Source organism: Elephas maximus, chromosome X (assembly GCF_024166365.1).
Source record: "Elephas maximus indicus isolate mEleMax1 chromosome X, mEleMax1 primary haplotype, whole genome shotgun sequence".
NCBI lineage: Eukaryota > Metazoa > Chordata > Mammalia > Proboscidea > Elephantidae > Elephas > Elephas maximus.
Genome location: NC_064846.1, coordinates 180257412 through 180276390, shown reverse-complemented (window position 1 = coordinate 180276390; position 18979 = coordinate 180257412). Strand labels below are relative to the sequence as shown.

General features: G+C 46.7%; 1 protein-coding gene across 1 annotated transcript in view; it reads right to left on the bottom strand.

Annotated features, from left to right (window-relative positions):
* Positions 1 to 18979, bottom strand: part of CRLF2 (cytokine receptor like factor 2) — a 41247-nt gene that overhangs the window by 686 nt on the left and 21582 nt on the right. Inside the window, exons 3-7 of the mRNA XM_049871579.1 lie at positions 14328 to 14506; positions 12275 to 12408; positions 8621 to 8783; positions 5488 to 5596; positions 2398 to 2482 (exon numbers count right to left, since the gene is read on the bottom strand). Of these exons, the coding sequence (XP_049727536.1) occupies positions 2398 to 2482; positions 5488 to 5596; positions 8621 to 8783; positions 12275 to 12408; positions 14328 to 14506 (670 nt within the window). The remainder of the gene's footprint in view (positions 1 to 2397; positions 2483 to 5487; positions 5597 to 8620; positions 8784 to 12274; positions 12409 to 14327; positions 14507 to 18979) is intronic.

Sequence of the window (18979 nt, the reverse complement as noted above, 5' to 3'; positions counted from 1 at the left end):
CTCTGTCAGTCTGTCACACTGTGGTGGCTTTCATGTTACTGTGAGGCTGGAAGCTAGGCCACCAGTATTTCAAATACCAGCAGGGTCACCCGTGGTGGGCAGGTTTCAGCAGACCTTTCAGACTCAGACAGACTAGGAAGAAAGGACTGGTGATTTACTTCTGAAAATCAGCCAATGAAAACCCTACAGGTCACAACAGAACAGTAATATAGCGCTGGTAATACGAGCCCCTAGGTTGGACGTCACTCAGAATACACACTGGTCACCACAATGGACTCAGGCAGACCAAGGATCATGAAGATGGTGCAGGACCGGAGAACGTTTCCTTCTGTCGTGCACGGGGTGGCCAAGAGTCAAAGCTAACTCATCGACAACCAACAGCACAATGCTAACACATTCAATCCAGTCATGCAGGTATTTGGTTAAGAAGAGGATTCAGGTTGCCCTTGTTGAGTCATTGTCATTGCGTAGCTGTATTTTCGAGGACATCAGCTGAGCAACTGTGTATTTAAAATTACTCCTAAAGTAAAATACAAATTCTCATGGAATCTGGACTTTCTGGAGATGTGGAGGTTGGATGAACCCCTGAAACCATTGCCCTGAGATAATCTTTAAACCTTAAACCTGAAGTCTTCTTAAAACCAAACAATAGTTTAGCTTAACTAGGAAAAAAAAGTCTGCCTCGAGCACTGTGCTCTTTTAAGATCTACCTACATAGGGACAAATTGACAACAGCAACTCAAAACGTTAGATAGGAAACTTGGGGGGCAGTGAGTTTATGTTAATGGGGAGGAGCAACTCAGAAAAGGAGGGCCAGAATGGATGCACAACTCAATGAATGTCATCAAGGTCACTGAACTGTACGTGTAGAAAATGTTAAATTGGCTTATGTTCTCCTGTCTATATTCTTAGAAACAAGAAAAAACAAAATAAACTATGTAAAAATAAAATACTTCCAAGATAAAACGAGTAAATGAATAAACCAAATTTCTCTACCAAGTTAGGGAAGCTAGGTTATGAATTTTGTAAAAAGTAGCACGTTCTATAGGGAACTTTACCATCAGATCACAATGGCATTCAATTCTTGTAGGTTGCCTCAAGACTGTGACCAGGTATGCACACATAGCAAAAAGAGGATGTAAGGACTGTAAAATCAAGTGTATAGTATATTTTAATTTTATTTTAAAAACCATAAATTCTAAAATTTATAGTAAATTTATATTTAGAAAAACAAAATCACCCCACGGAAAAGCACCCCTGGACTTGTTACAAGCTGGCCAAACGTCCAGTACTGCCCCTTTCCTCAGAGGGTTGCCAGCAAACATCCTTGGGGATGAGGCAGACTCCCTTGGGAAGGCTATTCCTGTTGGAGCAGAAAAGCCCCCTTCTTCAGTAACTTTCCACAAAGTGTACACCATGTTTGCTCTTGCGGTTAGCTGCTGTCAGTTGATCCCAACTCACGGCAACTCCGGGCACAACAGAACAAAACGCTGCCCAGTCCTGTGCCATTCCCGTGACTGGTCGTCAATCAGACTACTGTGATCTATAGGGTTTATTGTTGGCTGATCTCCACAAGCAGAATGCAGGCCTTTCTTCCTAGTCTTAGTCTGTACCTCAGCTAAAACCTGTTCACATCATAGCAACAAGCAAGCCTCCACCGACCGAGGGGTGGAGGCAGCACATCAGGTGCATTGGCTGGGAATTGAACCTGGGTCTCCTACATGGAAGAAGAGAATTCTACCACTGAACCACTATTGCTTCACCATAAGCAACTGAATAACCAGGTATAATCAACGAAGATAGAGGGAAAAGACAAGATGGAGAATGGAGGTTGAAAACAAGATGGAAGGCAGGGACAAGATGGAGGATGGAGGGTGGAGACAAGATGCAAGGTGGAGGCTGGACAGAGGGTGGAGGCAGAAAACAAGATGGAGGGTGGAGACAAAATGGAGGATGGAGGGTGGAGACAAGATGAAGGTTGGAGATAAGATGGAGAGTGGAGATAAGATGGAGGGTGGAGACAAGATGGGGGTGGAGACAAGATGAAGGTTGGAGATAAGATGGAGGTTGGAGATAAGATGGAGGGTGGAGACAAGAATGAGGGTGGAGAATGTAACATATATATGATGTTATGTGTGTGCTATGTTTGTGCAGGCAAGGTGGAGGGTGGAGATGGGATGGAGAGTGGGATAAGATGAAGGATGGACACAAGATGGAGGGTGGAGACAGGATGGAGGGTGGAGAATGTAATATATGTATATATGATGTTACGTGTGTAATTACATGTGTTGATTTTTTAGTTTGTAGTTGCCGTCTGCTTGACAGCAACTAACCACAATAATAACAAGCAAGCCTCCTGAGTTGAGAGAAGAGAAGACAAAGCAAGATCACTGTTACCTGGAAGTTCCCTCTGTGGTCCTCAAAAAGCCCGGGAAAGGTGAATTTTGGGTCTGGCACGCTGGGCATGAGGAGATTCTTCACTCTGAAATGGGCATGGAGAGTCTGGCCAGACAGGCTGGCGCCCCAACATGGCTCTGGACCCATTGTGGTGCACAGACCCCAAGAGGGGTGAGGACATTACAGACCTGCTTCCCAGCGACGCAGCACCCGGACCCCAAGTTCAGGGTGGTTGCTCCCCTCAGTGCTCCCACACCGTCCCCAGGCTCTTGACATCCACTGGTGCCCCTGCTTCACTGTGCTCTCTGGGACACACAGCCACGTTCTTCGTACAGTGTAAACCAGTTACCGTGGAGTAGATTCCAGAGTAGAACTGTGCGTCATGGGATTTTTAGGGGTAGGTCACCACACTTTTCTTCTGAGGCACCTCTGGGTGGACTCAAACCTCCAATCTTTCAGCTAGCAGCCGAGCATGTTAAATGTTTGCACTGTCCAAAAAAAGCTCATTGTGTTGACTGGATTCCAACTCATAGCAACCCTATAGGACAGAGTAGAACTGCCCCATAGGGTTTCCAAGGAGCAGCTGGTGCATTTGAACTGCTGACCTTTTGGTGAGCAGCTGGGCTCTTCACCAGGGCACCACCAGGCACTGTCCAAACCAAACCAAACCCAGTGCCGTCGAGTCGATTCCAACTCATAGCGACCCTATAGGACAGAGTAGAACTGCCCCATTGAGTTTCCAAGGAGCGCCTGGTGGATTCGAACTGCCGACCCTTTGGTTAGCAGCCATAGCACTTAACCACTACGCCACCAGGGTTTCCGGCACTGTCCAGGGAGTCCCAAAAACCAGATTCCATTGAGTCAACTCTGACTCTTGTTGGCCCCAGGTGTGTCAGAGTAGAACTGTGCTCCATGGGGTTTTCAATGGCTGATTTTTCAGTAGATTGCCAGGCCTTTCTTCTGAGGCACTGCTGGGTGGACTCGAACCTCCAACCTGTCATTTAGCAGCCGAGCATGTTCACTGTGCGCCATCCAGGGGCTCCTTGGGCAATGCATTGATTTCACTGTTCACTGTTCATTTTGAACAGGGTGTTCCCTTGAAGATAGAGCAAGTGTTGGGTTTTTCCAAGAAGACTGTCCCTCAGTTTCCCCCAGTGGATGACTTTCGCATTCAAACACCGGACTCGTTAGCAGATGCTGCACCTGACAGCTTGGCCTCCTGGCAGCCAACCGTCTTATCTGATTACCTTATTTCCTCCCTGGCTGAGCAGCATTTGGGCTGATTAAAGAGATGGAAGTGGACTGAAGAAGCTTGCCTGATCTGCGAGAGATTAAATGAAGGCAGCACTAACCCTACACTGTATGAAACTACACCAGGAAGCACTGGAAGTTGGCTAACTCAGCCCAGCTCAGACCCAACATGATTCCTCTCAAATGGAGGTCTGTCTTTCTCTCCTTGTCACTCAGCTTGTTGCTATGGAAACCTGATCCCAAGAAACAAAGATGGCACCAGCAACACAGGACATGAACAGCTCCCAATGTCGTAAACAGCCAAGAGCTTAGGCTTCACTTAGGCTTAAACAGAAATGGAAACAACGCCAAAACACAAACCTGTTGTCATCAAGTCGATTCCGACTCATAGCAACCCTATAGGACACAGTAGAACTGCCCCGTAGGGTTTCCAGGGAGCGGCTGGTAGATTCCAACTGCTGACCTTTTGGTTAGCAGCCTGAGCTCTTAACCACTGTGCCACCAGGGGCTCCAGAAATGGAAATCATGATGATTAAAATGTCATAAGGAAGGTAAAAAAAAAAAAAAAAGAAAGGAAACTATTCAATATTTTTGAAAAGTTCTCTTATGGCCTCAAAGAGTATTGGTTTTTTGTTTTGTTTTGTTTTGTTGTCTATAAATGTACAGACAAAACCTGAGAGGTTTTTCTTATACAACTCTATTTTCCACCTTCGCCAAATTGCCCGCTGTTATTGATCTCAATCAAAATTAAAATGTGTTATTATCTCCTGTTACATGCAGAGAATGAGGGTAGGAAGGACGAAGCGGAGTCAGGCTCTGTGTCTGAAACACGCTAACCCTCTAGAGGAACCCTGGTGGCACAGTGGTTAAGAGCTCGGCTGCTAACCAGTCAGTCAGCAGTTCAAATCCACCAGCCGCTCCTTGGGAACCCTATGGAGCAGTCCTACTTTCTCCTATATGGTCGCCGTGAGTCGGAAGCAGCTCGAGGGCAACGAGTTTGGTTTCGTTTAATCCTCTAGCAGGAGTCCCCGGGTGGGGTCAACGGTGAGCATGCTCAGCTGTAACCAAAAGGTTGGAGGATTGAGTCCACCCAGTGGGGCCTCAGAAGAAAAATCATCCATCGAAAACCCTATGGAGCCCAGCTCTGCTCTGACATACAAGGGGTCACCATGGTCAGGGTCGACCCAACGGCAACTGGTTTAGCCTTCTAGCAGATGCTCGACACACATACATTTTACTGCGTCCACAAGACCCTTTCTGAAATAATATTCCCAATATCCCTGTGTCTTTAGCATTATCTGAAAACCCTGGTGGCTCAGCGGTTAAGAGCTCAGGCCAAAAGGTCTCCAGTTAGAATCCACCCACCGTCCATCCATCCATCCCTCCTTTCAAACCTACGCATTCAGCCACCCATTTACTCATCCATCTATGCACCCATCCACCTACCCATCCATCCATCTATGCACCCATCCACCTACCCGTCCATCCATCTATGCACCCAACCACCTACCCGTCCATCCATCTATGCACCCATCCACCTACCCATCCATCCATTTATGCACCCATCCACCCATCTAAGCCACTCCTTGGAAACCGTATGGGCCAGTTCTACTCTGTCCTGAAGGGTCGCTATGAGTCGGAATCGACTCGACGGCAATGGGTTAACATTATCTGCCTCTCAGCTTTCATTGCCCATTGGCAACAAAGTGGGCAGTGATGGGGCGTGAGACTCAGCTGAACCACCCCACCAGGCAACTGGTCTTTCTTCCAACTTCATGGACATGTTGTAAGCCAAGCCGTCTGCCCTCGTCCTTAGGAGGCCCGCAGAGGGATCCTTACCTCTGCCGTTTCCACAGGAACAGAAGAAGAACACACACAGTGAGGAGGGTCACCAGAATAGCGATCAAGACAAACCTTGGGAAGGACGTTTCCTCCTGCAGGCACGTATCTGAAACAAAACAGGATGGCCACTGTCAGGTTTCAACCTGGTATTGGAACTCATCCTACCCCCGTTGTTTTCATTTATGAATGCCACCATCAGCAAAACTTCATGGCTGTGGAAATATCTTTTTTTTTTTCAAATTGTATTTTAGATGAAGGTTTACAGAACAAACCAGCTTCTCATTAAACAGTTAGTACATATATTCTTTTCTAATACTGGTTGCCAGCCCCATGACATGTCAACACTCTCCCTTCTCTACCTTGGGTTCCCTGTTACCAGCTTTCCTGTCCCCTCCTGCCTTCTAGTCCTTGCCCCTGGGCTGGTGTGCCCCTTTAGTCTCGTTTTATGGGCCTGTCTAATCTTTGGCTGAAGGGTGAGCCTCAGAACTGCCTTCACTACTGAGCTAAAAGGGTGTCCGGGGGCGGTACTCTCAGGTTTCTCCAATCTTCATCAGGCCAGTAAGTCTGGTCTTTTTTTGTGTGAGTTAGAATTTTGTTCTACATTTTTCTCCAGTTTTGTCCAGGACCCTCTATTGTGATCCCTGTCAGAGCAGTCAGTGGTGGTAGCCAGGCACCATTTAGTTGTGCCGAACTCAATCTGGTAGAGGTTGTGTGTGGGTAATATCTTGGAAAGGGAGACTGATTGAGTCTACAGACAGGCACACGCTGCGTTGGCATCCCCACAAGATGGTGTTGGCTCAACTCACTGCCCAGGGAACCTACTATGGCCAAGGGAGTGAAAGGGGTGTTGGTGGTGGAGAGAGATTTTAGGACCCTGACTTCTCCTCTGTTCTCTGGCTAAAAGCCTACTAGGGTGTTGCTTGGGCATAGGGACGTCCACTGAAGACACGTGAAGGATGGCAGGCTGGAGGAGAGGAGTGTCGCTCACCCCAAAAGGGTTCATGGTTTGCACACCCAGGGACGCCTTGCACAATATGGAAGATAGCCAAGCAGCAGGTATCCATATTGTGAAAGTCACTGATTTCATTGTTCATTTTGAACAGGGGGTTCCCTTGAAGACAGGGTAACCGTTAGCTTTTTCCAAGAAGGCCGTCCCTCAGTTTCCCCTGGGGATGATGTGGGCTCTGTATCCAAACACCAGATGAGCCACGGTGCTATGACTTGCTGCCCGCCCTCAAGACAGTCAATGCCTTTATCTGATGGATTCATTTCCTCCCTCCTGTCTCTGAGCTCCTTACTGATAGCATATATTTGAGCTGGTAAAAGCAATAGACGTGGGCTGGAGAGGCACACTGATTTGCAAGAGATTAAACGAAGTGTGCACCTTAGCACCATATTAAACTACACCAAAAAGCCTTTGAAGCTGACAGTTCACTCATGGGACCGGCATCAGTTGGTGACCTGCTGAAGGTCAGCCAAGCCTGTGTTGGGTCCCAGGAACAGGGAGATGAGTGAAGCATGACCCTTCACTCAAAGAACTGAACCTAAGGATGCCATACATCATCCTGTTTGCAGGGGCCCAACCCAAGTGCATCGTTCATTTTCAGGTACATGTTGAGTTGTTCGTTGGACGTCTCAGCATCGACGTCCTCCAGGAACTTCAGGGTAAATTTATCCAAAATGGCACTGCTTCCCCACCAAGCCCTCTTTTCTTTGGTCATTCCCCGGGGGGAAGCTCTGCTGTCTGCTCAAGGCAGAGCCTGGAGCTATCCCTGGCATCCTCCTCCACCCTGTGAGTGGGCAATCTTTCTTAACAGCACCTGAGCATTGTGGCACTTTGCTCCCAATGGCTTTATCCTGCTCAGAAAGCTCTTCTTGGTGTGGTTCTGTTCCCGCCTTTCTCCTCCACTCATCATTGTCCAGCCATGGCTTGAGATATGGTGACAGAAGTTTGAACGAAGGGACAGATAGATCTCTACCTTCCCTTGGTGTAAAACCCTGAGTTCTGTTTCTTCTCTCTCCTCTCCTCCCTTTTTGGAAATGCACCATCTGTTTATACACACAACCAGCCACCCACTCATCCACCTACCTGTGCTTCTATCCATCTGTCCCTTCACCCATCCACATACTCACCTACCTATCCACCATCTATCCACTCACACGGTCTTTCACCTAACCACCAACCCATCTATCCATCCACCTATCCATCCATCCTTTTTTTTACCTACTTATCAAGCCACCCACCCATCCAGCCACCCATTTACTCATCCATCCATCCACCCATCTATGCATCCATCCATTCTTTCACCTACCCATCCATCCATCCTCTCATACGTTCATCTGCCCATCCATCCTTTCATCTACCTACTCATTCAGCCATTCATTTACTCATCTATCTACCCACCCATCCATCCACCTACCCATCTATCTATTTTTCACCTACTCATCCACACACACACCCTCCAGCTACCCATTTATTCATCCATCTAGCCACCCATCCATCCATCCATCTATCCAATCATTCTTTCACCTACCCATCCAACCACCCATTCACCCATTCATCCTCTACCTACCCATCCATTCATCCATTTTTTCACCTATCCATTCAGCCACCCAACCACCCTCCAGCCACCTATTTACTCATCCACCCACCCATCCACCCATCCAGCCACCCATCCATTCTGTATATAATTACATGGTTTCTATCATGGATGGAAAGGCACATAGACTGGAGTCTAAAGCCCAGCTTGACAACTAACTAACTGTGTATCTTTGGACAAATCACTTTACCTCACTTAATTTTATCGTCAACAAAATCATACTACTGTAACAGCATTGAAGGCTTGTTTCAAAGATGATAAGAGCTAATCTATATAGCAGCAGGTCCAAATCAGGCTTTTAGTAAATGATACTTGTTATTTTGTTGCTGTGTTCCTAGAAGTAAAAAATATATATATAATTACGTCAGTGAGGAAGGCTGCCTGCAGAGAGAAACACTGAGAGAAATCACTTTCCGATTCATCTTTGGTACCAAGATCATTCACGGTTTTCACTGGTCGTCTACTGGTGCCCCCACCCCTGCCTGCCCTCGCCACAAAGGTGCGAGACACGGCTGTGTAACAAACATCACCTTTCTGCTCTCCCCCCCGCCACTGGGTCACTTCCGACCAGTCACTGGGGTACGTCTCTGGGCCATATCTGGACTCCATGGTTTTCACTCTGGCGCGGAAATAGTAGCATTTATCAGTATCCAAGTTTTCTATTGCAATGCTGCAGGTTCTCCGCTCCGTAGACTGCAGAAAAAATAGACATGTGAGGGGTGTCACGATCTAGCCTTCTTATCTTAGCACCAGGAATCCACAAGGCTCTTACTGTGGGCATTAGTGGTACAGACATTCACGTTCCGCTGTTTCCCATCCTTCCTTCATCCCCACCTTCACATCTCTTCAGCGAAAACACATCGATGAAGCACCTCGACCCCCTCCTCTCCTCCACCCTGAGAATCCTTTATAACAAATAACTGCTTTTGAAGAATGACTTAGAGACAAGTACTTCCTTTTAGGAAAACAAATGGTTTGTTACAATTATAAAAGTAACACCTTTATTTCTGAGACCTTAGAAAACATTCAAGACAAAAGAGGAACCATTAAAAAAAAAAAAAAACTTTCTTATTGAAGTGTGGAGCAGAACTCAAATTCTTAAAAAGTCCAGACTTACTGGAACAGTTTAGACTAGAGGACTCCCCAAGGCTACCACCCCAAGATACTCTAAACTTTGAACCAAAACTACCCCCTAAGGTAACCTTTTAGCTAAATAACAGATTGGCTCATAAAATAAAGACTATCACCTGTGAATACTGTGCTCCTTAAAAAAAAAAAAAAAAAATCCATATGAGATAAAAAAATGAAACCCATTGCCATCTAGTTGATTCCAACTCATAGTGACCGTATAGGACAGAGTAGAACTTGCCCATAGAATTTCCAAGGAGCGGCTGGTGAATTCAAACTGCGACCCTTTTGGTTAGCAGCCAAGGTCTTAAGCACTGAGCCACCAGGGCTCAATTACTCTAAAGCAAAGATGAGAAAGTAAGGGGGCAGGGTAACCAGATTACTGGAAAAGAAATATCCAGAACTACATCAGTGAGAATGTTAGCACATTGTAAAAACGTAACCAACCTCCCTGCACAATGTATGTAGTAATTGTTAAATGGGGACCAAATTTGCTGTACAAACTTTCACCCAAAACACAGGAAAACGTTATCTAAAAAAAAAATCTTGTTTTAGCTCCAAGATATGGGCACCATGGGCAGGTTGATGTTATCTATTTCCTCCCAGAAGTACTCATAATGAAAATGGGGTTATATTTTTCCTGCAACTGTGTGTCTTTTTTAATGCAATGTTTCACCGTATGCGTTTTCTCTTGTCATTAAATATTCACCCATGTTGTCGTTAGCCGTTAGCCGCAATAGAGTCTGCGCTGACTTTTGACGACCCCACGCACAACAGGGCAAGATATTCCCTAGCTTTGCTTCATTTCCATGATCAGTTGTCGACTGAACTATGCGACACCCAAGGTGTTGACGGTGACATAAAATTCAGTTTTCCATTGATCTGCTCACACGCTCAAATCTCAAGCTTGTTCCTCTGTGTCTAAAACACAAAGGAGGCATCTGTTGCAGGGAGTGATTTCCCAATGGGAGGGTGTTATGGGTTGAATTGTGCACCCCGCAAAATATGTGTTGGAAACCTAACGCCCATACCCGTGGTTATAATCCTGTCGTTTGGAAATAGCATCTTCTTACACTAATTAGATCATGGCGGGGGGGAGGTGGGTTCTAAATCTAATCACTTCTGAGTTAGAATAAGAACAGATTAGACACAGAGACACAGAGATTCTATTTGAGAACAGAGGCAGATTTATCTACAAGTCCAGAAACTCCAAGGATTGGTGGCTCAGTGGTTAACAGCTCAACTGCTAACTAAAAGGTTGGCAGTTTAAGCCACCAGTCACTCCTTGGAAGCCCTATGGGGCAGTTCTACTCTGTCCTATAGGGTTGCTATGAGTCGGAATCTACTTGATGGCAAAGGGTTCGAAGCTGAAATAGATAAAGAAGGACCTCTCCCTAAAGCCACACCATGAATTTGGACTTCTTGCCTCCTGAATTATGAGAAAATAAATTTCTGTTTTTATCCACTGGTGGTATTTCTGGTACAACAGCTCTAGGGAACTGACACAGGTGGGGACAGGGAAAAGCTGTGAGTGATTGAATGAACAATCGGACAATGGCTAGAACGTATACAAAAATACAACTGACTCGCAGCCTGCAGCAGTCAGCCTAGGAAAGCAAGCAACGATCTCTGTAACAATGAGCCCGAAATGGCCAAGGCCTGATTTATAACTGACCCATTGCTATCAAGTCTATTCCAACTCACAGGGACCCTATAAGACAGAGTAGAACTGCCACGTAGGGTTTCCAAGGCTGTAAATCTCTATGGAAGCAGACAGTCACATCTCCCTCCCGCAGAGCTGCTGGTGGGTTCGAATCACCAACCTTCTGGTTAAGAGCTTTAACCACTGCACCATCAGGTCTCCTTGATTAGTAGCTGACACTCACTTAATTCTTATCCCCCCTTCCAATGTAAGTCCAGCCAATGAAAGTCAAATTCGCTCCCCTAACCAATAACATAGAAGCCCTAGTGGCACAGTGGCTAAGAACTACGGCTGCTAACCAAAAGGTCGGCAGTTCGAATCCACTAGCTGCTCCTTAGTAACCCTGTGGGGCAATTCTACTCTGTCCCATAGGGTCGCTATGAGTCAGAATTGACTCAAAAGCAATGTTTTTTGTTTTTTTTTTAACCAATAACATAAAATGCCCCACTTCCAGTTAGCCCACTTCTAGCTTCCCCATGGCAACAGCGTCCGTTCAGGGCATACAGGAAGCCTTCCCTTTGTTCCCTCGGAAAACCCTGTCTTTGAAATTCTGCTGAACACAAGTGATGTTGGCCTTGTTACAGCCAAGCTCTGCATACATAGTCTTGTTGGTTCTTACTTAGGTGGTGTTTCTCTGTTGCCATAGTCTAGTGGGATTAGGTATCGATCTTGATGGAAAGATGGAATGGAGTGCAGTGGGGTCCAGAGAGAGGGGAAAGGGGGTTTGGGGGGATATACGGAACCCCACAAGGACAAGGTGGGTACTCTCTGTCTTAGTTGTCGAGTGCAGCTGCCATAGAAATGGCAAGGGAATGGCTTTAAGGAACAGAACTTCATTCTCTCACCGTCCAGTAGGGGAAGGCTTTCTCTCTCTGTCGGCTCTAGGGGGAGGTCTTTGTCTAGCTTCTGTAATGTTCTTATCGGCGTACCTTGGTGATCGCCATGTGTCATCTACCTTTCCCCATCTGTGTTTGCTTCTCTCTGTGCCTAATCTAGAGCTCGGCTGCTAACCAAAAGGTCGGCAGCTCGAATCCACCAGCTGCTCCTTGGAAACCCTGTGGGGCAGCTCTACCCCGTCCTATAGGGTCACTATGAGTCAGAATCAACTCAATAGGAATGGATTTGGTTTTTCAGCTTGGTGCCTAATCTGCTCCTTTTATATCTCAGAAGAGATTGACTTAAGATACACCCTACACTAATACTATCTCATTAGCAAAACAAAGAACCTATTTCCAAATGGAATTACAATGTCAGGTGTAGGGCTTAGGATTTACGACATGTATTTGGGGGGACACGATACCAATCCATGACAGACATGAACTCCTCATCCCTGAGAGCACACCGCAGCACTCACCTCCCACTCGGAATCAAAGTTGCTCTTGTACTGGATTTGATATAGGAGACCGTTGTAGGAAAGGTTGGAACACCTGACAGTGACTGTCTCCTGTCGCCACAGGAAGGTCAAGTCTTTCGGAGAGCTGGGTTTCACTAAGAAGGGAGGAAGACCAAAGAAGAAATGACACCTTTGAATTACGGTGTAGGCGAAGGATATTGAATATACCATGGACTGCCAAAAGAACATACAAATCTGTCTTGGAAGAAGTACAACCAGAATGCTCCTTACAAGCGAGAATGATGAGACTTGGTCTCACATACTTTGAACATGTTATCAGGAGGGACCAGTCCCTGGAGAAAGATATCATGCTTGGTAAAGAAGAGGGTCAGCGAAAAAGAGGAAGACCCTCAATGAGATGGGTTGACACACTGGCTGCAAGAACAGGCTCAAACATAACAACGATTGTGAGGATGGTGCAGGACCAGGCAGTGTTTCGTTCTGTTGTGCATAGGGTCGCTATGAGCCGGAATCAACTAACAACAACAACAACAAGAAGAAAGAAAAGCAATAGAACCATCACCTCCTTGACAGATAAACATGTCACCTCTTGAAAACCAGTGTCGTATTTGCGTAGACACACTTTCTTTAATCGCTACAACAACGGGGCATACCCATGATCGTGAGGCTGGCACAGGACCAGCCAGTGTTTTGTTCTGTTGTGCGTGGAGTCGTCATGAGTCAGAGCTGGCTCGAGAGTGACTAAGAGCAACGACACTTTCTTCTGCCTGCATCAACCCTTCCTTTAAGGGGCATCCTTACTACCTTGGAGGAATTTTCGGTTTACTTCTCTTTATTACCTTTAACCAACCAGCGGCCATTGAGTCGATTCCAACACATGGCGGCCCCGTGTGTGTCAGAGTAGAACTGGGCTCCACAGGGTTTTCAATGGCTGATTTTTCAGAAGTAGATCACCAAGCCTTTCTGCTTGAGGGACCTCAGGATGGACTTCAAACTCCAACCTTTCAGTTAGCAGCTGAGCACACTAACACTTTGTGTCACGCAGAGGCTTCTCATTATCTTAAGAGTGAAAGTTTTTAGCCAGGAATTCAAAGATCTGTAGGCGTATAATGGAAGAGACTTTGTCAAACTGTGTGAAACACTCCTGTACCTGGGCACCTATGAGTGATTTATTAAGGAGGGGTCCATAGCTCCCATCAGACTCTGAAGGGAACCTGTGGCCCCTCCACCTCAAAAAAGAACCTCTGCTTTACAGAGTTCTAAAATGATGAGTAAATATCGTAGAGAGTTTAATGCATGTGTGCAGTTTTTCCTCACTCAAGACTGACCAAAAAAATCCATTGCCATCAAATATTACTGCTCCATAGGATTTTCTTAGCTGTGATCTTTACAGGAGCCGATCCCCAGATCTTTCTTCAGCGGTGGCACTGGGTGGGTTTAAACCGCCAACGCTTAGGATAGTTGTAGTTAGGTGCCGTTAAGTCTGTTCTGACTCATAGCGACCCCATGCACAACAGAGTGAAACACTGCCCCGTCCTGCACCATCCTCACTATCGTTGTTATGCTTGAGCCCATTGTTGCAGCCACTGTGTCAATCCATCTTGTTGAGGGTTTTCTTCTTTTTCCCTGGCCCTCTACTTTGCCCAGCATGATGTCCTTCTCCAAGGACTGGCCCCTCCTGAGAAGATGCCCAAAGTAAGTTGAACATAAAATGTTTGCACCACCGAGGGACCTCTGGAGGTTGACTCCAGCTCTGAAGGGCACTTCAAAAGAAAAGGATAGATACGGGCTGAGGGTAATAGGGTGTTTCTCTCTCTCTCTGTGGGGTTTGGGAGAGGGTGCTATTTTTCAAATCACAGCCTTCACACAGTCACCTGGTCTCCATCACTGGACAACCAAGATCCCCCGGTCAATGGAGACACATCCATGCCCGGCGTGTGTCAAGAGGGACCTCCTGGAAAGGTCCATCTCTTCCCTCTTGGGCTCAGGGAGGGAGTGCTCCCAGACTCAGCTTCCCTGGGGGTGAGCAGACAGCTCCTCGCTCAGTACTCACGGTATTCGCTGATCCACACACTATAATTCAGAAGGACACGGGTTTTGTTGCAGAGAGAGAGCTCGAGTATAACATCTCTAGTGCCGTCCTCGTCTGGCTCCACCTCCAAGACGCAGCCTGAGGTGTAGCCTTGGTCAAGAGTGTAGTTGTGACATTGGCTCATGGTATCACCTCTGAATCTGTGCTTAAAGAAAGAGGACCGTTTAGCCAAGGGCCATCTTGAAAACACCGTCTTAACAGGTTCCCTGCCCATTCTCTCTCCAAACCCCTGTCACAGATGAGATCGGATGCCCTCCTTCCTTTCTCCAAGAGCCCTCCCTTATAGCCACAGAGAGACCTTTCCACACAGAAAAAGGGTCCCTTCTCTCAGATGCTTAAAGCCCTCAAAACACTCCCATAGAGATAGCTGAATGGGGGCCCCTCAAAAGATATGTCCACTTCCCTAATGCCCAGAACCTGTGAATGGGAACTTGTCTGCAAAAATGGGTCTTTACATATGGAATTAAATGAAGGATCTTGAGAGGAGATTGTCTCGGATTTTGGGGGGGAGGAGCCTAAATCCAGTGATGGGCGGGCATCCTTATAAAAGAGGAGAAGACACAAATACAGGTAAGACGGTGTCATGGATTGAATTGTGTCCCCCCCAAATATCTGTCAACTTAGCTGGGCCTTGAGTCCCAGTATTGTGTGATTGTCCACCATTTTATGTGATTTTCCTGTATTTTGTAAATCCCATCACTATGATATGAATGAGGTAGATTAATGGCAGTTATATTGATGAGGTCTACAAGATTAGGTAATGTCTTAAGCCAATCTCTCTTGAGATATAAAAGAGACAAGTGAGCAGAGAGACATTGGGACCTCATACCACCAAGAAAGAAGAGCCAGGAGCAGAGAGGGTCCTTTGGACTCGGGGTCCCTGCTCTGAGAGGCGCTCAGTCTAGGGGAAGATTGATGACAAGGATCTTCCCCCAGAGCCGACAGAGAGAGAAAGCCTTCCCCTGGAGCTGGAGCCCTGAATTTGGACTTGGAATCTCTAGACTGTGAGAGAATACATTTCTTTCTTGTTAAAGCCATCCACTTGTGGTATTTCTGTTATAGCAGCACCAGAAATCCAAGAAAGACAGCCATGTGAAGGCAGACACAGAGATCGGAGTGATGCGGCCACAAGCCAAGGGATACCAAGGATTGCTGGCAACAACCAGAAACTGGAAGAGCCAAAGAAGCGTTCTTCCCTAGAGCCTCCAGACAGAGCGTGATCCTGCTAATACCTTGATTTTGGGCTCGTGGCCCCAGAAGTGTGAGAGCAGCCATTTCTGTCGTTGTAAAGCACACCAGTCGGCTCCTACCCATGGCACCCCTGGGTGTCAGGGTAGAACTGTGCTGCATAGGATTTTCAATGGCTGATTTTTTTTCATTATTGTACTTTAGACGAAGGGTTACAGAACAAACTAGTTTCTCATTAAACAGTCAGTACACATATTGTTTTGTGACATTGGTTACCAACCCCACAACACGTCAACACTCTCCCTCCTCCACCTTGGGTTCCCCATTACCAGCTTTCCTGTCCCCTCCTGCCTTCTCGTCCTTGTCCCAGGGCTGGTACGTACCTTTTGTCTCGTTTTGTTTTATGGGCCTGTGTAATCTTTGGCTGAAGGGCGAACCTCAGGAGTGACTTTATTGCTGGTCTGAAAGGGTGTTGGGGGCCATACTCTCAGGGTTTCTCCAGTCTCTGTCAGGCCAGCAAGTTTGGTCTTTCTTTTTGAGTTAGAGTTTTGTTCTACATTTTTCTCCAGCTCTGTCTGGGACCCTCTATGTGATCCCTGTCAGAGCAGTCAGTGGTGGTAGCCGGGTACCATCTAGTTGTGCTGGACTCATTCTGGTGGAGGCCGTGGTAGATATTGGTCCCTTAGTCCTTTGGGCTAATCTTTTCCTTGTATCTTTAGTTTTCTTCATTCTTCCTTCTCCCGAAGGAGTGAGACCAGTAGAGTATCCTAGGGCCACTCACAGGCTTTTAAGGCCCCAGAACCTACTCACCAAAGTAGAATGGAGAACAGGTTCTTTATAAACTCTGTTATGCCAGTTGAGCTAGATGTTCCCCGAGACCACGGTCCCCACAGCCCTCAGCCCGGCAATTAGTCCCTCAGGGAGTTTGGCTGTGTCTATGGAGCTTCCAGGACCTTGTCAACGGTTGGTTTTTTGAAAGTAGATTGCCAGGCCTCTCTTCTGAGATACCACTGGGTGGACTCAAACCTCCAACCTTTCCGTCAGCATTCAAGCTTGTAACCCTTTGTACCACAGAAAACAAACAAACGGACAAACCTAAACCAAACCCACTGCTGTGCAGTCAATTCCAACTCACAGCAACCCTACAGGACAGAGGAGAACTCCCCTAGAGGGTTTTCAAGGCTGTAAATCTTTTTTTTTTTTTACATTTTATTGTGGTTTAGGTGAAAGTTTACAGAGCAAATTAGTTTTGCAATAAACAGTTTAGACACTTCTCATTTCTTGACGTTGGCTACACACCTCTGCATGTGTCAGCACTCTCCCCGCTTCCTCCCTGGGCCCCCTGTGTCCATTCACCTGGCCTTCCTGCCTCTACCGTCCTTTTGAATTCTGCTTTTGGGCAAATGCAGCCCGTTAGGTCTCATATCCATGATTGTTCTGAGAACTCCATTCCTTACTGGTGTTACTGTTCACTTTATAGTCTTGTCTATTGTACGGTTATAATGTGATCTCTGGGAGAGATTTTAGCTACTAGTTTGAAGGGTGTCTAAGAGCTGTAGTCTCGGGGGCTCCGCCAGTCCCTGTGAGACAGACCAGTAAGTCTGGTCTTATTTATGAGTTTGAACTTTGGTCTACATTTCTTTCCCATACTGTCCATGACCTATTACTGTGGTCCTGGTCAGAGTGGTCAGTAGCGGGAAGGCTGTAAATCTTTACAGAAGCAGACTGTCACCATGTCTTTCTCCCACAAAGCGGCTGGTGGGTTTGAACTGCTGGCCTTTTGGTTAGCAGCCGAGGGCTTTAATCCCTTGCACAACCCAGGAAGAACCATAAGGCACGTGGTTTGTAGTCACCTGTTACGGAGCCCTGGGAAACACGCACAGGTACCGTTTCACCTGAGGAGAAGCCAAGCCCCAGATTTGAAGAGGTGCTTCGTCATAGATGCACCATGCTGGGTACTGCTCTTCAACATTCTTGCAACACTAAGAAGGAGAGTATCCAGCAGGAAACAAACTCACAATCCCTCACTAAGACCACAAACCCCAGGGGTGACTGGGTGGAGGATTCCCATCGGGTGACATCAACGGTTCGCACACAACTACTAACCTAAAGGCTCGCAGCTCGAACCCACCCAGAGGCAGAGGAAAGTCCTGGGAATCTGCTTCCAAAAACTCACAGCCAACCAAAACCCCAAGGAGCGCAATTCTACCCTGTAACACACGGGGCTGCCATGAATCAGGGTCGACTCAACAACAATGATGTTTTTTACACATGAGGCCGCTGAGATTCAGAAAACTCAACTGACTTCTCTGTGTGACCCCTTGGAAAACCTGGTACTTCTCTGTCTCATGGGTCTTATTTCCCAAATCAGTTCATCTTAGAATTTCTCTCTTCCAACACCAAAGACACAAGGTAAATATGAGCCCAGGAGACAGAAAGGGCCACATGAACCAGAGACTACATCATCCTGAGACCAGAAGAACTAGATGGTTCCTGGCTACAACCGATGACTGCCCTGACAGGGAACACAGCAGAGAACCCCTGAGGGAGCAGGAGAAAAGTGAGATGCAGACCCCAAGTTCTCATAAAAAGACCAGACTTAATGGTCTGACTGGGACTAGAAGGACCCTGGTGGTCATGGCCCCCAGACCTTCTGTTGGCCCAGGACAGGAACCATTCCAGAAGCCAACTCTTCAGACAGGGATTGGACTGGACTATAAGATAGAAAATGATACTGGTGAGGAGTGAGGTTCTTGGATCAAGTAGACACATGAAACTATGTGGGCAGCTCCTGTCTGGAGGGGAGATGAGAAGGCCGAAGGGGACAGGAGCTGGCTGAGTGGACATGGGGATACAGGGTGGAGAGGAGGAGTGTGCTGTCTCACTAGGCGGAGAGCAGCTAGGAGGACACAGCAAGGCGTGTATAACTTCTTGTATGAGAGACTGACTTGATTTGTAAACTTTCTGTTAAAACACAATAAAAAAAAAAAAAAATTCCCTCTTCTGTGGCCTTTCCGTTTATCTCCTGTGCTATCAAACCTCAGAGAATGAGCCGTACTTTGTGCCCTTCTCCCACCCCCACCCCCACCCCCACCCCCGTGACCAGAATTCAGACTGATATCACTGGAAAAAACCTTCCTCCCACATTTATTCTCAGGCTGATGGGTGCAAAAAAAAAAAAAAAACACAAAAACAAAGTCGTTGCATTTGATTCTGGCTTATAGTGACCCCATAGGACAGAGTAGAACTGCCCCATAGGGTTTCCAAGGGTTTAATCTTTTTGTTTGTTTTTAATAGTGCCTTAGATGAAGGTTTACAGAGCAAATTAGTTTCTCATTAAACAATCAATATACATATTGTTTTGTTACACTGCTTGGCAACCGCTCAACCTGTCAACACTCTCCGTTCTCAACCTTGGGCTCCCT